This window comes from Littorina saxatilis, linkage group LG1 (assembly GCF_037325665.1).
Source record: "Littorina saxatilis isolate snail1 linkage group LG1, US_GU_Lsax_2.0, whole genome shotgun sequence".
Taxonomy (NCBI): Eukaryota; Metazoa; Mollusca; class Gastropoda; order Littorinimorpha; family Littorinidae; genus Littorina; species Littorina saxatilis.
In genome coordinates, this window is record NC_090245.1 from 41,740,152 (window position 1) to 41,764,845 (window position 24,694).

The following is a 24,694-nucleotide window of genomic DNA, read 5'->3' on the forward strand; positions in this document are numbered from 1 at the left end:
TGAATAGTTAAAGCCAATGGACAGGGATGAAACAATAGTTCTCTCTCTCTTTCTTTCGCACACACACACACACACACACATGCACACACGTGCACGCACGCACGCACGCACACACACGGACACACACACACACACATATACACCTCAACATACACACAAACCTCAACACACACATACAGATACCGACACAGGCAGACAGACAAACACACAGACACACACGTGGCCCCGAAACCTTTTTTCATTGGAATAAAACAAGAACAAATCGATATAGGTTTAGCTGAGTATTTGAGGAAGCCTGCATGCCATGACTTTGTCTTCTATGCCGGGTAGACAGTTTTTCCTGTAACAAGAATTACCAAACTGTGCCAACAATTCCAAGCCCAATTTCAGTCACTGCAGTCTTTGCTAGACAAGTGCCCGACACGAGGACTACCGAACTCTTCCAATCACTGCAGTCTTCGCTAGATCACAGTCCGACACGAGGATTACCAAACTGTGCTAAAAAGTCAAAGCCAAACCACAGTCAATACGCCACGCTAGGCAACTGCCCGACACGAAAACCACCAGACTGTGCCAAAAAGTGCAAGGGCCAATAACAATCACTGCAGTCTACGCTAGATCACAGTCCGACACGAGGATTAACAAACTGTGCCAAAAGTTCCAAGGACTAATCACAACTTTGATCAATGTGCACAGTCTACGCTAGCCCACAGTCAGACAAGATTACTGTGTTCAAAAGTCCAAGGTCAATCATAGTCAATACTCTACGCTAGACAGACCACTGCCCGACACGATAACTACCTAACTGTGCAAACAATTTCAAGGACCAATGACAACTATGATCACTGTGCACAGTCGACGCCAGATCACACTCAGACATGATGATAACCAAACTGTGCCAACAAGACCAAGGCCAATCACAATCATTGCAGTCTACGCTAGATCACAGTCCGGCACGAGGACTACTAACCCTTTCTCCCCATGGCATGGGCAGTAACTCCGTCAATTTCAAACTTAAAAAATAATATCGTAGCAAAGTTTCTAATGCAAGTTTTCCGAAATTATAAAAGCTCAAACCTCACAGGAAGCCAGAAGAAATGGAAACAGATAGGCGTAATAGGTAACATTGTCCATAGCGGGTGCTTCAGAGATCTGCATATGGGAGCTCGAGGGATCTGCACACGGGGAGCTCGAGCGGTCTATATTGGGCGCTCCAGGGGGAAATGGGCTAAACTGTGCTAACAAGTCCAAGGACCATTACGGTCAGCATTGGCACCTGCCATCCACTTCCACAACAAGAAGCCGCGTTGGGGAATCTCGACTTCTCATGGCGCGGAGGCAAAGCAGGCTCCTTGCTGAACACCAGGTTAGTGATGAAGCTCAACACGCGCTGGTCTCTCAGCACGTCCATGTGATCCTTGCCGGGGTAAGCGTGGTGGGTGATGTTGGTGAACTTTGACGATCTGAATTTCTTGAAGGCCTCCAAGCTGCGTCTGTTGACTGTCCCGTCGCCGTCGCGCTCGTCGACGGTTTTAGGGTCCGAGTCTGGGAAACTTGTTCTCGTGTAGACGAAGTGACCGGCGGTCGGCACGTTGATGCCGTAAAACACATGCAGCTCACGTACGTCTGGTGGCTTGCTCAGGTCTGTGAAGGTAAGAGGACAGAGCATCTTGATATGCTGTCTTGGAATGATCTGGTTTAGTGAGTATAAGTTAACTAGATGATATACAACTGACATTATTATATTATTTGTATGTATAAGAAAAAAGGGAAGTAAGCTCTCTAAACGAATACCACACTTGATGTGCAGTAGAGTAAGTGAGAATCATTCAGAACCAATCTCCTCGCACCTGATAGGATAACACGCAAATACATAATCAAGCGACTTTCATCCTCAGATAAAAATAACAACCAGAAGCGCTCTGAATGCATACGACACTGATGTGCAATTAAGAGTATGTGAGAACCATGCAGAGCCAATCTCCTATACCACCTGAGAGAATAACATGCGCATTGAAATGAACAAGCGGTTTTCAATCTCCTATACCACCTGAGAGAATAACATGCGCATTGAAATGAACAAGCGGCTTTCATCCTCAGATAAAAAAAAATAACGACCACAAGTGCTCTGAACGCATACCACACCTGATGTGCAGTAGAGTAAGTGAGAATCACGCGGAACCAATCTCCTAGCACCTGAGAGGATAACACGCGCATTGAAATGAACAAGCGGCTTTCATCCTCAGATAAAAAAAAAATAACGACCACAAGTGCTCTGAACGCATACCACACCTGATGTGCAGTAGAGTAAGTGAGAATCACGCGGAACCAATCTCCTAGCACCTGAGAGGATAACACGCGCATTGAAATGAACAAGCGGCTTTCATCCTCAGATAAAAAAAAAAATAACGACCACAAGTGCTCTGAACGCATACCACACCTGATGTGCAGTAGAGTAAGTGAGAATCATGCGGAACCAATCTCCTAGCACCTGAGAGGATAACACGCGCATTGAAATGAACAATCAAGCAACTAATTTCATCCTCAGATTAAAAACAAAACAAAACGACCGGAACCAAACCTGCAACAGCCTCTCTCTCCACAGTCTGCCACAAGCGGTAGCCATCGGGGTAGCCGAGGTCGTCGAAGAGGTGCCTGTAGTCGCCTACGCCGTAGCTATAGTGGTCAACCTTGATCAGGGGCTCCCCCTCCTTCCACAGGCCGTGAGAAGGGCTGGGCATCAGCCACGCTACCGTGGGCCATGACCGCTGCATGGGGCGAAGTCTCTTTCCCTTCACGAACGGAATGTTCACGCTGTCGCCTGGGAGAGAGAGAAAACAGGTATATATATATATATGTACAGGCAGAGAGAGAGAGAGAGAGAGAGAGGGGAGGGGGGGCGAGGGAGCAGAGAAACAAACCGAACAACGACAAACAAAGACAAATGCTTGTGGTGGTGATGATGATGATGATGAGGAGGAGGAGGAAGAAGATAAAGAGGAGGAGGAGGATGATGATGAAGATGAAAACAACGATGAAAATGATCTATGTAAGTTCTGCAAACACCATCTTGCTATACACCCCCTCCCGCCCCCTTTCACTTCCCCCCTCCCCTCCCCTCTCAAAAAAGAAGTCCTGTAACAAGTGTTTTTTCAAAATGAATTTCTCGCACTGATTTCCAAGGTAGAAGTCCTGCAACAAGTGTTTTTTCAAAATGAATTTCTCGCACTGATTTCTACTAAGGTTATTTCCTTCTTCGCTCACCTGAAACCATGAGTTTGACGGTCTTCGTGGCTCCAGCCCATGGCGGGCCTAAAGCCACGTGTGCACGAATGTACTTGTCTTTCCACTCGGCCGTCACCACGCTGTTGTAGAAATAGAGTAAGACAGGATTTCCGTTGGAGTGCGCCACCAGTACCACTTTGGAGTTACCGTTCTTGGAGAAGGTGTCCTCGATCAGTCGCTTTAAACTCCTGTAGTATTCTGTCAGTTCGTCTGCAAGGTGGAGACGTTTTTCATGATTTAAAAAAAAAAGGTTTTAGAAAAAAAAATTGAATTAGAAAATCATTACGAACAAAGCTAGTCAGGTGTTGGGACGTGCAGTCGGTATGAGTATTTGGTTGTCTAATTTTAATCAAGCTTTTTATGTATGAAAATGAAACCATGATTCTTGCCTGATGTAGCTAGTGGAAGGCAGCCTTAAAAAAAAAGTAAGAGGATCTTTGATCACACGCAAGCACGCACGTAGGACACACGCATCTGCACAAACAAACACACACGTGCACACGCTAACACACACACACACACACACACACACACTGTCACACACACACACACACACACACACACACACACACACACACACGAGGCATCACACCTACTGGGAGCTTTCCTGAAGTCATAAGGTGCCCCTTTGATGTCTACATTGGCTCTGTATCCCTTCTTCTCCAGAGTGTGGATCAGGTCCTTGAAATAGTGCACTACAAAACAACAAATAATCAGAAAGCAGAAAGCGTTACTGACTCGATAAACATTTCCTTGTAATACGGAGCACATACAATTGAAATTAAATAAACACACACACACACACACACACACACACACACACACACACACACACACACACACACGCACACGCACACACACACACACAACATAACACAACACGACACACACACACACACATGCACACACACACACACACACACACACACAACACAACACAACACAACACAACACAACCCAAAGCTGATAAGGAACTAAACACGTACGAGGGTCGATCAAACAGTTTCCAGCCTCACAAAGAAAGCTTCCAATGAAACTGGTGGTTGATTTCGACATGTATTTCAGTTTAAGGATGCTCGTATCTCGTCTTAAAATATGCACGGTGTGTCAACTGATTCCGTTCATACACCGAATACAAATTCAATACATCTTATGGTTCACATAGGTCCAATATCACTCGTAGGCGTACTCTGTGCTATATGACGACCACTGGAACACACATAACTTGAAGTGGGGGCCTGTTTCTGCCTGATCTAACGAATGTGTACAAACGGAAACGCTTTTGGTACGAACTGAAACATGCACTTTTGTACGAACGGAATCATGGCGTACAAACGGAATCTGCATGTTTTCAAAAGACAAGTGATTGAACAAAAGCCATGGGTTTCTACAAACTTCTGTTCAAGCGAAATGTAGTAACAGGCAATGGTTTGGGGGATCATGTGCAAACCAGGGGTCAGATTTGATAACAGAGCGAGAAAAACAAGAAAATGTTTGTTTAAAAATCAGGCAATTCTGCCACGTTTGGCCCGCGTGTGTTATCATGAGAATTACTAGCACCTTGGTACTTATCGTACACATATAGCCCAACCAATTAGCTACCTAATTCTTGCAATATCACAAAAGTGCGCTTCCCACACTACTTACTGTCACGTTTTTTTCCCCAAGCAAGTGCCGAAAATGAGGCAGTATGAACGGAAACATCCTGCGTACGAACGGAAACATCCGGTGTATGAACGGATTCAGTTGACACACCGTGCTATGGACAGAAATATGGCGGTTTTCATGATCGCGTAAACAACGATAAGAACTTTACCTAAACCGGTTTAACTGAGACTTTGCTTTTTCCTGGAACTGAGACAACACGTGGTGGTGGTGGTCATAATACATCTACGTTAGCTTGATTTTTCACACAAAAGACCCAGTCCTTGAAATCCACCTGGTTGCACGCACTCTTCATTAATAACAGTGAATACAGGCTCTGGTATGTAAACTCACCGTTTTTCCATGTATTTTTGATTCCTGCTATCTTTTTAGCGTAGTCTTTAATTTTCGATCCACAGAAGTCAAACAGACTCAAGCCTGCACCCAGCCAATGACCCACATGGTTTGCTCCTTTTTTGTTGTGCAACATCTTCAGAAATGTTTTGTTCATCCCATCAAAGTCGGAGTCGTCCTCGTAAAACTCTTCTCCGTCACAATCGGAGGACGTCATCTTCGGGTAGGGGTTTGCAAACGGGTTCCAGGAAGTGACCAAACCGGTTAGAGATTTGGGATTGCCGAAGCCGCATGCTTTGACCGTGTGACCGCGATCATCGAATGTACTGCCTGTGCTTGAATTCATGTTTTGTGTATCGCAGTTTGATTGAAAGCATACTGACTTTTAACATTGTGACATGGTATGGTACCACAAATGTTAAAAACAAAGCTAAACTCCACCGCATTGTTGCGACGGCTAGCAAGCTTGTTGGGCAACCCCAACGACAGCTGACCAGTCTCTACGAAGCTGCCATTAAGGGGTCACTCTCCTGGAAACTGGTCAGTCGGGACAGCGTACAAAAACATTTAAATAAACAACAACATAATTACTTTCCTTTATTTTTATGTGTTTTGTTGTCTTCAGTGTTATTTGGAGCAACAGTGTGAACAAGAACTAAAGCGTTTGTAAATTCTGTGATTTGCTTTGCACTGCAGAAGCTCTGAAATCGCCACTTTTTTCCATTCGAAAGTGTGACATGCTATCTCTGCACATACACATGCCTCAAATTTACCCATTTGATAACACATTTTTCTACAATTGTTGCAAATTCCTGTGTATGAATTTGATTTCACCCGCCCGATGCGCCCAAACGATCTTTTGATAATAACTTGGTTGCATTTGACCATGTAGAAACAATCGTCTCGCACGTCACGCTGGTGTCCTATTTTTAGCTTCAACGCCATGCCCAAACATAACTTGTGCATACTGTTTCAGGGGATGGATAATTCTACTCTGACATAGTAAAATATTCGATGTCGTTAATCGCGATTGAATGAGATTCAAGTTGAGTCTGTAAAGCAAGTTTAATGAGACGTTCTGATAGATCTGCAAGTGGTGTCCGAAAATTTGCGATACGTGTGAGCACATTGCAGAACTATTTTCTGGCAAACTTGCGATCTTTCAACCCATTCGCGCATGAATATAAGGGAGTCCCTGTGGGGGTCACACGGTGCAAACGTGTTTTCGTACAATCGAGCACGCGGTTAGACGCAGGAAAACTTTGTTGTTGCGGTGTCCGCGCCAAAGTTGACGACAGACGTGCGAGACGGTACATGATACCACAACCTTTGAGGTAAGTTTGAGCTTTACGACGGCTCTATTTTTACTATTTTGCCTGTAGAACTTAAACCACTAATATGATTTTGTCATGTTTACAAACTGAATTCGAAAAAAAATGCCTTTCTGTCAGAAAAACGCAACCAAGTGGCAAATTCATGGGTAGAGTAGATCTAGGTACAGTCCAACGTGAAAAGAAGTTTTCGTTTTTTATGATTGTTTTGCGCCTCTTGTTAGTTTATTTTCTATTTTTTTAAATGAAGATTAGATCATGTGGTTCAGGTTCATTTGTTTTTTTGAGAATCTCAAGAAATAACGTTTGAATCTCTCATCATAGCCAGAGCTGTCTCGTTCGTATCTAGCAGACGCCATTGCTGCTTTCCGCATGCGGTGTCAGCGATGCGTGCGGGGCAGAAATTATAACAGATACTGGCATTTTCATTTGCACTGGAGCAGATTTTACACAGCGTGTAGTCATTTTTACATTTAGTCAAGTTATGACTAAATGTTTTAACATAGAGCGGGAATCGAGACGAGGGTCGTGGTGTATATGTGTGTGTGTGTCTGTGCGTGTGTGTGTGTGTGTGTAGAGCGATTCAGAGTAAACTACTGGACCGATCTTTATGAAATTTTACATGAGAATTCCTGGGTATAATATCCCCGGATGGTTTTTTCATTTTTTCGATAAATGTCTTGGATGATGTCATATCCGGCTTTTTGTAAAAGTTGAAGCGGCACTGTCACACCCTCATTTTTCAATCAAATTGATTGAAATTTTGGCAAAGCAATCTTCGACGAAGGCCGGACTTGTTGCATTTCAGCTTGAAGGCTTAAAAATTGATTAATGACTTTGGTCATTAAAAATCTGAATTGTAATTAAAATTTTATTTTTTATAAAACGATCCAAAACTACGTTCATTTTATTCTTCATCATTTTCTGATCCAAAAAATATAAATATGTTATATTCGGATTAAAAACAAGCTCTGAAAATTAAAAATATAAACATTATGATTAAAATTAAATTTCGGAAATCGATTTAAAAACAATTCCATCTTATTCCTTGTCGGTTCCTGATTCCAAAAACATATAGATATGATATGTTTGGATTAAAAACACGCTCAGAAAGTTCAAACGAAGAGAGGCACAGAAAAGTGTGCTATGCAGCACAGCGAAACCACTACCGCCCTAAACAGGCTCGTCAGTTTCACTGCGGTCATTGTTAAAAAATGAAGTGCGTTCAGTTTCATTCTGTGAGTTCCACAGCTTGACTAAATGTATTAATTTTGCTGTACGCGACTTGCTGTTTCTTTGTGTTACGAGGATGTGTTCAGGACAGAACCACTCTGATTTCCAATGTGTGTATCTTGGGATCTTGACGGTTGTAACATGCACTGTTATGTACCTCAATGTGCGATGTAAAGCTGTGGTAGCAATTAAAATATCTGACTCCAACTGTTGCATACTTTTTTTTCAGATGCCAGGATGCTGCTAATGCTCCTATCCTTTCTGCCAGTCCAGTCAATGCTGATCCAGGAGCAGATCAGAGAGACCGGTACGTTTCTACTGTAAATAATTGTTTTAACATGTTTTTCATTAATCTTAATCTTATACTGTTCAAAAAAAGAAACGCATAGCTTGTAATATTTGGTTAATTTAGTTATATGGCTACAAGGATATCCACCAAACTGCAGAAAATGTTTATCTGGTCGTCGACCTTTCGTCCATTGCCACAAGTGAGCTCTGCACGTGACGCATGCGTTATCAGTGGCTACAATGTCAAAATTGCTCATTTGGCATGACCACTCGTCATGCTTCAGTGTAATCTCGTGAAACTCGGGGAATATTGAGCTCTCACCATGTCTTCCAAAACCCATAAAAGCGGATTGTTCGCCACAAAGAAATCAGACGACAATTCAGCGACGAAAGATGGCCCGATTGAGCAGAGAAGACCGCCAAATTGCATTGGGTCGTGTACAAGCAGGCCAAAGTCCAAGTGCAATCGCCAGGCACTTCCACGTGTCCCAGAGCACCATCAGTAGACTGTGGGTCAGGTTTCAAGCCACTGGCTCCGTTGCTGACTTGCCACGAGCGGGAAGACCAAGGGCGACAACTGCTGCTCACGACCGCTTCCTACGGCTCCGCCACCTCCGGAATCGTTTCCTGTCGGCCTCATCTTCTGTCCAGGCTCTCCCCGGGCCACACCGATTATCGGACCAGACCGTGCGGAACCGCCTGCATGAAGCTGGTTTGAGAGCTCGCAGACCTCACAGAGGAGCTGTCCTCACCCGCCGCCATCGCCAGAACCGAGTGCAGTGGGGCAACCAGCACCTTCGCTGGACCGTCCGGAATCACTGGAGACAGGTGTGGTTCAGCGACGAGTCCTACTTCCTGCTCCAGCGACATGATGGTCGGAGGAGGGTCTACCGGAGAGTAAACGAACGTTACGCGCCCAACTGTGTGGATGAGGCACCCGTTCATGGTGGTGGAGGCGTCATGGTGTGGGGGGCGATCAATACCGCTGGAAGGAGCACCCTGGTGCACGTCCAAGGGCGCATAACTGCCCAGCGATACGTGGAGGAAATTCTGCGCCCACACGCCCTTCCTCTTCTGGCTGACCAGGATGCCATATTCCAGCAGGACAACGCTCGCCCGCACACAGCACGACTCACCACCCAGTTCCTCACCGACCACCATGTCCAGGTGCTTCCCTGGCCATCCATGTCGCCAGACATGAACCCGATAGAACACCTCTGGGATGAATTGGACAGACGTGTGCGCAGGCGAGAAGAAGCGCCGGCAAATCACCGCGATCTATTGCAGGCACTTCAGGAGGAGTGGGACACCATCCCACAGCAAGATATCCGGCATCTGATCCAGTCCATGCCCAGAAGGTGCCGGGCAGTTGTTGCTGCTCAAGGCAGTCACACCCCCTACTGACTTGACAGCCTCGGCACCCAATCGTATTGATTGACTGATTGATTTGAAGATGCAAATGAACTGTGTGTGCATTCAACTGTGTCCATACCAAATTTCAAACAAATAATCTAAATATTGGATTTTCTGTTCATTTTTTCGAAAAATAAAACAAATTTGGCAAGTAGCAACTATGCGTTTCTTTTTTTGAACAGTATATTATACTGGAATGACTTTGCTTGCATGCAGTCATTTTTTTAATTTTCTGTATCCATACTGATTTGTGGAGACATTCCTAGCAAAGTCTTTCCATGGCATGGTAAGTGCAGGTTACATATGGAATCAATTACATTTATACATTGTATTTCAAGTACCAAATTACCCCTAGTTGGTATGAATGGAGAGCTTCAGTTGTCTGCTTTTCTGAGGTAGACATTTCCAAGTTTATTGGTGTCACTTGCTCCTTGTATTTTTAATTCATGATGTAAACCTTTTCAGTTACTATTTTTAATTTTTCTATTTTAAGAAAGGTTCATTTGTTTGTCCACAGATTGACACACTGGATGGGAATGGGGTGGTTGTCCGTTTACTTAGGAAACAAGGATCATCGTTTGTGTGGCCTGCTGTGGAGGAGATATTTTTTGTGAAGTTTGAGGAAGTAGTTGAGGTGCTGCCTGTCCCAACTCTTGACAGACGTGGCAGACACACATTTCAATAAAAATGTGTTTCGTTTTGACTGAAATAAACCCATGGTTAACTGATATTGGTGTCTGTGTTTGTTTGCGGTGTCCATGGTTACACGCGAGACGTTCTGTGTCATTTGATGAATATCTGCATGTATTACCAAGATTTTTCAAAGTATGTCCATAGTCCTGTTAAGTATTCATGGAGATTCTTTAAATCATACAATTTTGCAGATAGCAATTTCTGATCACTTGCTGGAAAGGTTTTCTGTGAATGAGGAAATTGTTGATCTGGCGTCCTCATAGTAATCCCCCCATTATGTAAGTGTATGGTATATTTTGAAACTTCTGGTACTTCTATGAAGCAATTTCTATTGTATCTCATTGGAAATTGCATGATAATCACTTGTATTTTTTATGATAAGAGTAAAAATGTGCCTCTAATGGTGTCCTGTGTTTCACGCGAGACGAGGCAACCTTCAACACATTATCTTAAATTACAACATTTCCAAAAGTTTATCTTGCTTTTCAAAACCTTGTGTTGGAAAGTTGAGATGTTAAACAAACCAAACACACCAAAATATTTCAATTTTGACTAACTTTATTTTTGGGCACTCAAGTCACACATCTGACCAGTTTTCAGGAGAGTGACCCTAAGCGGAAAGCTCTCAAAATTGTCCGTGATCCGATCCATCCTCTCAACCCCTGTTTCGAAATTCTCCCTTCAGGTAAACGTTATAAGGTCCCTCTGGCACGCAAAAACCAGTTTAAAAAATCATTCCTGCCTTCTGCAGTCACCATTTTAAATTCTTCTCGCATCACGTAGAGGCTGGTCGGCTGGGGAAAAAAAAAAGAAAAAAAAAAAGAAAAAAAAACCAAAACAATGTGTACATGTGAAGGTGTGTGGGAAATATTTGTAATGTGATTACTCGGCTGTGAAACCCAACTCCTGTGATATGAGAGGGTAAATTTACATAGTGCAATATCATATTTGATTGTATCCCTTTTATGTTTTATGTTTTATGTGTGTCGTCCTATACAATTGTTGTTATAATCGTTTACAGGCAGACAGGGTGTGCCGAAGAAAAATTTCCATTTTTATGTAATATTTTAATGGACAATAAAGTGCTGTTATTGTTATTGTTATTGTTTAACCTGAAAGTAAACCAAATATGAACTTAGGTAACAGTTCAGAACATTGTCGCAAATTCAAGGAGGCTATTGCCAGGTAGGCCTACCAGTCTCTACAGTCAGAAAGAACCGTGGTTGTGTGTAGAAAAAGATGCAAAATCGTGAGGGAAAGCGATACATTGACTTAGAAATTCGATTCATTCCGTACACTAGTTTCAAGTTAATGAAGCATAACCGATAGGAGGCCTGTTGACGAACAGACTTAATTTTTTTTTAAAAACTGTGTTTTTTTTACATTTTTACTTGTCCACAAACAGATTTATTATATCCCATGAACTGCTTCGTTGTCTATGTTATTTTTACTCTAGAAAATTACACGCACGCTAGAGACCGGGGTCTCTTTTATGGAGACTGAGGGCAATAGTTCTACTCTTGATCTGTGTAAGCTTCGGCGTAAAATAATCAAATACATTTCAATGCTCTGCAATCCAATCCAATCCTATCCTATCCAATACTTTATTCATACTAGTACTATACGTGTTGTTTTACATCATAAATGTTATACAGTAATATTTATTATTATAAGCTCCTACCCCCCCCCCCCCCCCCATCTCCCCCCCCCCCCTTTGTGATCTTGTCTAGCAATTCATATGGTGGAGGGGGACGAGGGAAAGAGAGGCAGACAGACGGACAGACAGGGAAGAGAGTATTAGTACAAATAGATACTTATACCGGTGTATACACACTTCATGTCTTCCACCAGTGAATCGAGTTTGAAAATGGTTTTGTGAGGATAGACCCACAGGCTTCTGTAAAACGGTTCTTTGCCTTTCTTGTGCCATAACTGACTTGCTCCAAGTCCTGGTACTGTAAAATACAATAGATAAACAAATCAATCATTCAATCAATCTATAAATAGATAAATAAAAAATAAATAAAATAAGAATAAGATAAAAAATAAAAAGATTCACGCAAACTCAAAGCTCCAATAAAAATGTTCAAAAAACTTAGCCTTCTTGACATGCTGTACTGTACTTACCCAATATGACGGGATACTGAATACAGAATACAGAATACAGAATACAGAATACAGAATGCAGTATTTATTGAGCCAAGTGACATTAAAAAACATTTAAAGCACAAGGAATTTCGCGTAGTGTTGGTAAAATCACGCACACACACACACCCACACACACACTGACACACACACACACACACGCCCACACATACACTGACATACACACCAACACACACACGCCCACACTACAGCAGTCACGATCACACCATCACACGCAGGGCAGACATGAGGTAAAACAAATGACAATCATCTGTTAAAAGAAAATGTACAAAGAGTGGTCTAAGATGCTGGTGGAAGGGTCTACACAGAATACAATTTTATAATCTAATGCATAGTTAGAACTAGCCCATCCCCTCCACCCACCCACTCATGAATAACTAAAATAATGCAGCTAAAGAAAATGTTGAACATTTGGAAATCAGGAATCACACATCAAAGTCCCACTCAACCCCCCCCCCCCCCTCCCAACCACCACCACCACCACTACCTAACACTGAATCACAGGATATGTGGTGAGCTCACCGCCAGCAGGATCACCGACTGCGAAGCTGCCCAACTGAGGGATGGGATGCGTTAAGGGAGGAAATAGCTTGGGGGAAGAAAGAGGTCTGGAGACGTCGAGTGCGTGCCCCCAGGGATCGGAATCGACGACCTGAGGGCAGGCGCTCGAAGAGGAGATGGCCAGGGTGGGACTCGTCAGCCACAATTTTCTGGGCTCTGGACAGCATGCGCTTGGCATAGAGGGATGCTAGGGAGGGATGTTTGGACACGCCGCCGCAGTGGATGACAGAACAACCAAGAACAAACAACGCCAGCAAAAATGGCGTCATTTTTCTTCAGTGTGCATGTGACCCAACCGAAGGCCAGCTGTCTCACGAAGCAAATGAAAATGTAACCCTCAACTCCCCGCTAACAATGGAAAATCAGAATGTTCGTAAAGCAGGAAGATATAAGAGGACTTTCCTCCGGTTTTTTTTCTCGGGTATGTGACGAATCCAGTCCGGTTAAAGGAACTTTCCTTCCCGAGAAAACAGTGTTGCTCACCGTCTCAGATCTGGCCAAGCTTACATGGGATCAAAACCATCCCTCCAGTTGGACACATACCAAAATTCAACATCCTGATTGCTTCCTGTCCGTCGCGATATAACCCTTCGTGGTTGGAAACGACGTTAAACACCAAATAAAGAAAAAGATTGCTTCCTGTTCAGAGTGAAAACATTTCACAATCGTCAACAAATCTCACATGCAAGAGGCCGGCATAAAATAAGGTTTTGATTTTGAGATAAGTTCATTATTTGAACCATAAGTGTTTGTCTGTCTGTCTACTTAAAAGATCACTGGGTCGACGTACTGTAAATGTAACGTTTTGTTTTGTCAATAATTAAACGTTCCAATAACCTACAACTCTTGTTTTTTTATTCTGAATTTTGGAACGTTAGCAGTCTATCAGTTTGGATTTCTGTTCATAGGACAGATTTGTCGTGTGTGTGTGTGTGTGTGTGTGTGTGTGTGTGTGTGTGTGTGTCTGTGTGTCTGTGTGTGTGTGTGTGTGTGTGTGTGTGTGCGTGCGTGCGTGCATGCGCGTGTGTGCGTGCGTGCTTGCTTGCGTGCGTGCGTGCATGCATGCGTGCGTGCGTGCGTGCGTGTGTGTGTGTATGTTTTACAGAAAAGCCTTAACATCTGACATCTTAGATTTAATTGATGCACGCGATCAGATACACACTAAAGCGAGATTAACCGATTTACCCGAAGATTGGTTGTTGTATCGACAGACACGTAATTCATTGACACAAAAGAAAAGAGAAAGAATTATTGAGTATTATTCCAATTTGGATACAAAGATCTCAGACCCTTCAAAATTCGGAACTAAACAATGGTGGAAATTAGTTAAATCCTTTATGAATAAGAAGGGTATGAAAACTGAGGAACTTCCACCAATCCACTCAGAAGGTCAAATACATTATTTAAACCACGATAAAGCTAATATTTTTAATGATCAGTTTATTCAGAATTCGTCCATTGAGAATCCAGACGATGAACCTCCCGAAATCCAAATTTCTGATTGTTTTATGAATAATTTAGTCTTGGCAGTTAATGAAGTAAAAGATGTTATTATAAATTTGAAGAAGACGAAAGCTGCAGGTCCCGATTTAATACATAACCGATTATTAATTGCTTCTGTGGATGTTGTATCAGAACCCCTTTTAAAAATATTTAATAGAAGTTTAGTTGAAGGAAAATTTCCTGCCTCGTGGAAACTAGCCCATGTTACTCCAGTATATAAAAAAGGTTCAGCAGAATTGTGTAATAATTACCGTCCTATATCATTACTGAGTTGTGTTGGTAAGGTGTTAGAAAGATGTGTTTATGTACATGTTTTTGATTTTTTTAAAGGCAAATCACATACTCATTCCACAGCAGTCTGGTTTTTTGCCAGATGATTCATGTGTATTCCAATTGATTTCGATTTACAATGAATTTTGTTCCTGTCATGACAGAGGCATTACGAGGCCAAGCTGTATTTTTTGATGTGTCGAAAGCGTTCGATAGAGTGTGGCACAAGGGCCTTTTGGCCAAGTTAGAAGCAGTGGGCATTAGAGGTCGGTTATTATTATGGTTCTGTGATTATTTAACAGACCGCAAGCAAGTTGTTGTAATTAAGGGAACACAGTCTAATGTTAAAAAGATTCCTGCCGGTGTTCCACAAGGATCCGTGCTAGGCCCGCTCTTATTTCTGGTTTATATTAATGATATTGTAAAGAATATTGAATCCGGAATTAAGTTGTTTGCTGACGACACATTCAAGCATGTATCTTGCATTAGAAGATGTAGACAGACGAACCAATATATTAAATCAAGATCTTGATAAAATTAGTGCATGGGCCAATAAATGGAAAGTTAAATTTAACGAGACTAAGACTGAATTGTTAAATATTCAACGTGATTTAATCCCCCTCAACCCTTGTTTTTCTACAATGTCTTTTTAGAAAAAGTAGATCAACACAAACTTGGAGTGATTTTACAGAGCACCTGCAAGTGGGATGCCCACATCCAAAGCATAGTTAAAAAAGCGAATTTACTGATTAATTGTTTACGATTTTATAAATATAGATTAAGTCGAAAAAGTTTGGAAATAATGTACAAGTCTTTTATTTTACCCCATTTCGACTATGCAGATGTTGTTTGGGATAATTGCACTAAGATAATGGCAGATGCATTAGAAAAATTACACTTAGAAGCCCTACGAATTATAATAGGTGGAGTTAAGGGCACTAGCCATGCAAAGCTGTATGAGGAAAGTGGGCTATGTAGCCTTGAAGAACGAAGGAAAAGACATAAATTAATTGTTTTTCATAAGATGATACATAACAAATGCCCCCAGTACTTAGTAAATGTATTGCCCCCTCTTGTAGTTGACATTAATACGTATCATAGACGAAGACCATTAGAAAGATATGTGCCTCCTCATAGAACCGAATTATTTCGCAACTCTTTTATCCCCAAAACGACTGTACTATGGAACACCTTACCAGATAACGTTAAAATGACCACCTCCTTGAGCGAGTTCAAAAATTATTTGTCAAGTGCTGATTTTAAAGTACCATGCCATTATTATTTTGGAGAAAGATTTGAACAAGTACATCATTGCAGATTGCGTATTGGTATGAGTGATTTGAATTTTGATTTATGTTGTTGGTGGTGGTGGTGGTGGGTTTGTAGTTGTTGTTGCTGTTGTGGTTCATGTTGTTTTTGTTCTTGTTCTCGTTGTTGTTGATCTTGTTTTTGTTGTTGTTGTTGTTGTTGCTTTTGCTTTGGGTATCTCAGAATTACTGAAATTCTTTATAAATTCTTCATGTACATGTTTCTCTCAAACTCCAGCTGTTTCTCCTCAGTGTGGAGCTCGGCGTTCTCGTAGCGCCTGACCTCGTACTCCCTCTTGGTCTTGACGTAGCAGTCCACGAAGCGCTCTCCCAGCATGCCTCGCAGCTGTCCGTCCTTCTCCAAGGCGTCAAGCGCCTCGGCCAGAGTCTTTGCCACTTCTCCGGGCTGCTCCAGCGCGTTGGGCGATTCTCCAGCCTTCACCGTCGTTCTGGGCAGTTCTCCAGCCTTCTGCACCTCCGTGTTGGGAGGAGGACACTGCAGCTTCCTATCCAGACCGTCCAGACCCGCAGCGACTGTCGCAGCGATGGCCAGGTAAGGGCTGCAAGCACCGGAGGGCAGACGGTTCTCCAGGAAGACGTTGTCGCGCGCCGTGTGCACGCGCACCATAGCGTTGCGGTCGTCCAGCCCCCACGTGACCTTGCCCGGGGCCCCCAGGTTGAAGAGACGGCGGTAGCAGTTGAGGGTGGGGCAGCAGAGAGCCGTGAGGGCCGGGGCGTGGTGCAGGATGCCTGCCAGCCAGTGCTTGGCGCTCTCGGACATCCTGTCGTCTTGACCCTGGTCAAGCATGGCGCTGGCCCCGCCCACCGTCCACAGGGAGTGGTTCAGGTGCAGCCCCGCCCCGAACGTCTCCGCTGACGGCTTAGCCGACATGAAGGTGGCGTGGTAGCCCCGCGTCTTGAAGAAGCCCTTGACGGCGTTCTTGACGTAGAAAGCCACGTCGCCACCGCGGACCCCTTCCTGAGGCTCCGTGGTGATCTCCCATTGACCGGGCGTGAACTCGGGCATCAAGGAGCTGACCTCCACCCCCATGACCCCCAGGAGGTCAGTCAGGTCACAGAAGAGGTCGTGGTGCTCGCCCCAGATCCTGACGTCCCAGCACCACACATCGTCTCCACCCAGAGTCTCCATGCTCCCCTCTTTGTACACGCCGAACTCGTACTCAAAGGCCGACTTGAACACCAGCCCGTGCTTCTCTCGCAGCGCGTCCAGCTGAGCTTTCATCAGTTGCCTAGGAGACGTCAGGTCGGACGTTCCATCGTGCATGCACAGGTCACAGAGGACGTTGCCAACGCGACGACCTTCTTTGCCCACCCAAGGCCACGGGGTCAAGGTATCGAGACAAGGTCGCATCTCTTCGTTGGGCATGTGCTTGCCAAGTATGTCACAGACTGATAAAGGAATCTCGGTGTTTGGTCCCGCCATACATATCGCTGAAACATACGCAGAGAAGAAGTTAGTAACAAAATTAAATAGCAATGAGCACATATATACAGAAAGGATTTCTTTGTGCTCTTGAATGTTTATGTACGCGCCTGATTTGTGTCATTTTTAATGCTTTCTCCTGACTTCTTGCGCGCGCGAGAGAGAGACACACACACAGAGACAGAGACGGGCAGAAAGAAAGTGAAAAAGTCAGACAGAGAGACACATAGATAAATAGACAGAATAGGCTACAAGACATTCATCGCTAAATCCCTCAGAACACAAAACAAACTTTCTCTATTTAGGGGCTATCATAACTTTTGATTTTTAAAAAGAACACACTTTTTAAAACTATTTAGAAAAAAGATATAGTCTGGATCGTTTCTTATTTTAAAGATATGCTTCTTTGAATATGGACAGTTTCCTTCTATTTATCATATAAATTGCCTCCCTTGAATTTTATTGATGAACAATTCTAAAAAAAACATTTTCATTTTAAATCGATGCAAATTGCATAGTAATATCCTCAAAAAATGATAATAAGGAAAACAGGTCTCTTCACACGTTTTCTATCTAATTATCTTGGTTGCAATGCTTTAAAGTAGAAATCTATTTTTTTTAGAATAGTCGTTCCTAAATAAAATAAAGGGAGGCAATGTTTATGATTAAAAGAAGGAAACTGTTCATATTCAATGAAGCATATCTTTAAAATAAGATACGATCCAGACTATATCTTTTTTCTCAATAGTTTTAAAATGTGTATTCTTTTTAAAAATCAAAAGTAATGGTAGCCCCTAAAAAGTGAAAGTTTAACGGAACGATAGCACAGGCTAGAACGCCCTGTGGCCTAGAAACAGACAGATCGATAGACTAACAGGCAGACACACAGGTAGACACAGAGAGACAGAGAAGGAGATGCAGACAACGAGACAGAGACAAAGATATAATGACAGATAGTGCCTGGCAGAAGACAAGCAGATAGAATGTTCAGACCGTCACTGTCAACACATAGAATTATACTCAACATGTACTTGGCCCATTTCAAAGTGTGTTTTCTGAATGCATAGAGAGAGGCGGAGGGAGGGGGAGTGTCTGGCTAGAACAGGTAGAATTTCAAGGGGCTGTACTGATTGATCCTCATTGTGTACTGCTGCATAGAAAACAACAACAGGTGTTTCGCTGTACCACGCTGCAACACCGAACAATACAGACAGTCGTTCTTCCCACGATCCACAATAGAGTGGAATCACCTGGACAACATATAGTTGTCCACTCAGACTCTACTGAGGCATTCAAGTCGGCGCTAACTACCAGCCGCCGCTAGACGACGTCGCTGCGCACACCCACCCGTCGCGCCAAAGCCAGCAATCTGGATGCTAGCGACGTACCCTTCAGATACAGAGTTCAGATACAGATACAGATAGAAACCAGCAGTTCCGCCTGTCTGCGATAAAACATGCTGTGACACAAATTCTCTCTCTCTCTCTCTCTCTCTCTCTCTCTCTCTCTCTCTATCTCTCTCTCTCTATCTCTCTCTCTCTCTATCTATATCTCTCTGTCTCTCTCTCTCTCTCTCTCTCTCTCTCTCTCTCTCTCTCTCTCTGTTATAGATCTTACATAGATTAGCCGTATACATTTAGATAAGATGATTATATTCGTGTCTGTCACGGGCGCAGCGTAAGGAGAATGCGTCGTGCGGCCATACGATGTATCAAGTACTAGATGAATACCCGCTTCGCCGGGTACGGCTGCGCCGGGAAGAAGTCGAGCCGAATACCCGCACAGCACGGAGGAAGGGAGATAAACGCGGCTGAAAACACTGGAGAAGATAAGGAAGAGTTACTGGGAATGGATCCAGAGAAAAACCAAAATCGGTTCAGCGCTGCGCGCTGAGAGCACGTGTTGAAATATCTCATTGATGAGGTTGTGTCCGGGGTGTAGCTGAATACGGTCTCCAAATTTGAAAAAGATCCACCGAGAACTTTGGCCGTGCATCGCGGACACACACACACACACACACACACACACACAGACACACACACACACATACCTAAAGTGTGGATGGTTACCTAAGAGGCGGCACTGGGTGTAGTGCCTTTCTAGTGCACTTGCACTACAACAGCACTGGGTGCAGTACTCGCTCCGGCATCGAAGAATTTTGCACTAAAAAATGCACAAAATTTGACCTATTTCGTCGCCTATAGAGGACGGAAAGAATGTCATTTTGAACATTGTTATGACATTCTTTCCGTCAAAAAAGTCAATTTAACGGTGTTAAATGAAGCGAGCATCCACACAATTAGGTTGCCATCCAGAGTTTAGGTTGCCATCCACGTGTGGATAGTTGCCTTATGGTGATTTAGGCAACCAAACCTGTGGAAACATGGGTACACACACACACACACACACACACACACACACACACACACACACACACACACACACACACAGACAGACACAAGTCGTATATATACATAGATAGCTGTGCCTGTGCCTGTGTGATTTGTGTTGCAGGTCAACGGGCACTTGTGTGGAACGCGACGTCATGAGAATGATACTAACATTTACAGACCTAATTTGCCCCTTTCAAGGGAAATTTACGGCACAGACTGCATGTATTAAGCGTATTACACACGCCCTGCGTTAGTATGCATGTTCTTGCTGTCTTGATCATGATTGCGTGAATCTCAGTATATAACTAAGTCAATCTTACTCAGCAGCCGTCAACTCAGTGCACAACATAAACATGGCTATATTTGTTGTAAAACGCTGCTGTCTCACTGATTCAACAAACTGACACGCGCGTACTGACACACACACACACACACACACACACACACACACACACACACTGACATACAGATGCACACACCGACTGCCACACACACACACACACACATATGTACACACACACACTGTGACTGACACACACAAACACACCTACACACACACACTCTCTCTCTCTCTCTCTCTCTCTCTCTCTCTCTCTCTCTCTCTCTCTCTCTCTCTCTCTCTCTTACCATTTCCAATTTCGAATCCTTCTCTAGCCACCTTTTCTTTGAACTTTCCCATAACAATCTTTCCTCGAGGAATGCTGTTCACGTCAGGTATCACATACTGAATATACTCGTACTTCTTTAGCGCCTCCACTTCCAGACAATTCGCATCTGCCGCCATACTTGTAAAATATTTGACAACCGTGATCAGTTCACACCAAACTCATTGAAAAATCTATTCGTTCAGAAAGTGTCTACCTCTGCTTTATATAGGCATAGACCTGTCCCTGATGTAGGTCATTGTCACCCGAGCTGTGCCGTGCGAACCTCGCTATTCATTCGTTTGTGTACTAGGCTACAGTGAAACCCGGCTATATTGAAGTGGCACGGGACCCGCGAAGACCTTCAATATAGCTGGAACTTCAATTTAGGCAATTCTCGGTTATATTGAATTTCCCTCCTTGTTCCTTCAGAAATTCAATATAACCGAACTTTTTTCACTATACGTTCTTATTTCCGTGTCCACACATTGCGTTTGATGTGAGATATATTTCCATTAATCTTTCACCTGTTGGCTGTTGTTCTTCGAGCCTCCTTGCTTTTTTCAGGGTTAGGCTAACCCTAACCCTAACCCTAACCCTAACCCTAAGACTTTTCAATGTTTCTTTTTCTTTCATAATTTTGCTCACACAACCTGCCGAAATTTCTATAATCCTCAGCTACTTCCTTTCTTTTTTTTTTTGCAGCCAGTTTCCAGCTTCTGAATAAGCTCGATTTTTCTTTTAATTGTCAGACTCACCCTTTCTACATTTAGTCAAGTTTTGACTAAATGCTTTAACATAGAGGGGGGAATCGAGACGAGGGTCGTGGTGTATGTGTGTGTGTGTGTGTGTGTGTGTGTGTGTGTGTGTGTGTGTGTGTGTGTGTGTGTGTGTGTGTGTGTGTGTGTGTGTCTGTGTGTGTAGAGCGATTCAGAGTAAACTACTGGACCGATCTTCATGACATTTATCATGAGAGTTCCTGAGTGAGATATCCCCAGACGTTTTTTTTCATTTTTTTGATAAATGTCTTTTATGACGTCATATCCGGCATTTTATAAAAGTTGAGGCGGCACTGTCACACCCTCATTTTTCAATAAAATTGATTGAAATTTTGGCCAAGCAATCTTCGACGAAGGCCGGACTTTTGTATTGCATTTCAGCTTGGGGGCTTAAAAATTAATTAATGACTTTGGTCATTAAAAATCTGAAAATTGTAATTGATATTTTTTATTTAAAACGATCCAAAGTTACGTTTATCGTATTCTTCATCATTTTCTGATTCCAAAAACATATAAATATGTTATATTCGTATTAAAAACAAGCTCTGAAAATTAAAAATATAAAAATTATGATCAAAATTAAATTTCCGAAATCGATTTAAAAACAATTTCATCTTATTCCTTGTCCGTTCCTGATTCCAAAAACATATAGGTATGATATGTTTGGATTAAAAACACGTACAGAGAGTTAAAAAGAATAGAGATATAGAAAAGCGTGCTATCCTCCTCAGCGCAACCGCTACCGTGCTTTTCTGGATTGTTAATTTCACTGCCTTTGCCACGAGCGGTGGACAGACGATGCTACGAGTGTACGGTCTTGCGGAAAAAATGCAATGCGTTCAGTTTCATTCTGTGAGTTCGACTGAGCTTGACTAAATGTTGTATTTTCGCCTTACGCGACTCGTTTGTTTTGCAGCCATTTTAGCTAGTGTACAAAGGAAAACTACTCGCATGAACAAGAGAAATTAAATCGGGAAGATCTACGCACCACAGGACTACATGGCGTAGCTGTGAGAGGCCCGCGGCATTGTTAGACTGTAATTGTTATCAGAGACCTCCTGACTCGAAAGTTGATGCTGATCTGGCCTCTCCCCTTCCTCAACTGATTGCGCTGACAGAGGCGTGTCATATCATTCGGCGCCCGCGCAGTCATTGTTCTTAAAAATAAAAAATTAAACAAATCTTTGGAGCAAACATTTGATATAGCCAGGTAAAAACGTCCCGTGGGCTGAATTTTGGTTTCAATATAGCTGGGATTTCAATATCTAGCCGACTTCAATGTAGCCAACATTTTTTAACAAAGAAAAAGTAGAGCTTCAGCCGGGACCTGAAAAATTCTTCAATATAGCCGGGATTTCAATATAGCCTACTTCAATATAGCCGGGTTTCACTGTAGGTCAAAAAGCTCTTCACGCGGCTGTGATTCACACTGGCTTTCTAGGGTAGTCTTATTATCCACTGAAACTGTCGCAATCGTGACACATTTGCGCGACATCATTACTTCTAAGCCTGCGTGTGACCTGAGCGCGGTATTGAACATAAACTAATGTCGATAGTCACGGCTTCCGGGATTGATCTCTGCTAAAACGGATAGAACGGAAGAGAAAATGTTTACGTGCTGTGAGGACGTTACAAATATCAGTCAGATATCATCACAATATACGCCGAATGCGATAGTATGTAAGGACATATTGCTATTTCATATGTTAAGTGGATTTCCATTGGTCAACTGGGCAAAACTGAGCTCAGTGCAAAAGTGATATCGACGACATTTCCGTCGATATCAGTTTTGATATCGACGACCTCTTTATTGCTTCCCCATTTCAAAAACAAAAACACCTACATTTAAAAACAAACAAATACATATGAAAATGTAATTATCCCACAATTTAGTTGAGCAAGTGACCAAAGACTTTTTGAAAGGAAAGACATTTTAAAATACTGAAAAGTACAAGAAAAGAGTGAACAAAAAGAAATAGTAATCTGAGGGAGGGATATGGAACAGCCAAAACTGAGACAAATACTTTTGTAATTTCTTTACAATAAATACAAAATGTCCAGAGAATTAGCAATATATCTAACATTGACTGACTGTGTGATGATATCTTCTGCTATTGGTCTGTTTCGACAGTGATATCAAAATCTCGACCTCCGGTCTCGATTTTGATATCACTGTCTCAACAGACCATAGCAGAAGATATCATCACACAGTCCGTCAATATTGGGTAATATAAGTGTGACGTTGATCACACACTCAACTGATTTGGTCAACGGAATGGACAGACAGACACTGACACACACACAGGCACACACCGTGCGCACACACACACACAAGTGTGCGCGTATGCATACACTGCGCTGACCCACACGTGACGAGTTTCATAGGGCCTACCGGCACAGCGTCAAGTAAACTGGGAGAAACTTGAGACAGGTGTGTCGAGACTAGAAAATAAACTGAGTTTTATGCATTCAGCCAACGATGCTGATGCAGTATTATGCCCCTTACTGGTGACACCCCTTCTCAGAATAATGTTTTGAGTCTTGTCAAAAATACGAACTGACAGAATTGGTAGGCACAGTACATTTGATGATTTAATCTCACAATCATAGTAAAACGTGTTTGTTTGTTTGTGTGTATGTTTGTCAGGGAGATACAGCGCAACGGGTTTCTCTCTCTCTCTCTCTCTCTCTCTCTCTCTCTCTCTCTCTCTCTCTCTCTCTCTCTCTCTCTCTCTCTCTCTCTCTCTCTCTCTCTCAGGCTCTCTCTCTCTCTCTCTCTCTCTCTCTCTCTCTCTCTCTCTCTCTCTCTCTCTCTCTCTCTCTCTCTCTCTCTCTTTGGAGACGAATGCTGCACATGCACGGACACAGACAGACAGACAGACAGACAGACAGACACACACACACACACACACACACACACACACACACACACACTCACACACACACACACACACACACACACAAAGGGAGGAGAAAGAGAGAGGCCTGTTACAAATTTGGGACAAACGTTTTTTTATCTGCAGTTTTGATATTCCTTCCGATCTTTATGATTTGCATCTATGTAAGGTTTATGATGTTTTTGCTGATACAACGAGAATCACATTAAGCACAAACGTACTTTTAGATCAGTAAAAACATGTAAAAATTGCTATATAGATGGAAAGGCATCAACAGGATGGGTAAATAATATTGAAAACTAAAACAAATCATTTCTTTCTTTCTTTCTTTATTTGTTGTTTAACGTCGTTTTCAACCACGAAGGTTATATCGCGACGGGGAAAGGGGGGAGATGGGATAGAGCCACTTGTCAATTGTTTCTTGTTCACAAAAGCACTAATCAAAAATTTGCTCCAGGGGCTTGCAACGTAGTACAATATATTAGTGCA

At 42.9% G+C, this 24,694-nt stretch overlaps 2 protein-coding genes and 1 long non-coding RNA gene across 3 annotated transcripts; 1 reads left to right on the forward strand and 2 right to left on the reverse strand.

The window, feature by feature from the left end:
• Positions 1-220: 220 nt before the first annotated feature.
• Positions 221-5,652, reverse strand: LOC138969787 (lysosomal phospholipase A and acyltransferase-like). The gene is made up of 5 exons (XM_070342576.1): positions 5,284-5,652; positions 3,882-3,980; positions 3,265-3,495; positions 2,582-2,821; positions 221-1,644 (listed from the first exon to the last, which is right to left on the reverse strand). The coding sequence occupies exons 1-5, from the start codon at positions 5,627-5,629 to the stop codon at positions 1,229-1,231; spliced, it is 1,332 nt and encodes a 443-aa protein (XP_070198677.1). The 5' UTR covers positions 5,630-5,652; the 3' UTR covers positions 221-1,228.
• Positions 5,653-5,792: 140 nt separating this feature from the next.
• On the forward strand, positions 5,793-11,828 carry LOC138969830 (uncharacterized). Its single transcript, XR_011456629.1, has 3 exons — positions 5,793-6,617; positions 8,077-8,154; positions 10,066-11,828. It is a non-coding gene; the product is annotated as an uncharacterized lncRNA (long non-coding RNA).
• Positions 11,829-14,505: 2,677 nt separating this feature from the next.
• On the reverse strand, positions 14,506-20,789 carry LOC138969771 (glutamine synthetase-like). The gene is made up of 2 exons (XM_070342575.1): positions 20,513-20,789; positions 14,506-17,500 (listed from the first exon to the last, which is right to left on the reverse strand). The coding sequence occupies exons 1-2, from the start codon at positions 20,667-20,669 to the stop codon at positions 16,248-16,250; spliced, it is 1,410 nt and encodes a 469-aa protein (XP_070198676.1). The 5' UTR covers positions 20,670-20,789; the 3' UTR covers positions 14,506-16,247.
• Between the last annotated feature and the right edge of the window lie 3,905 nt (positions 20,790-24,694).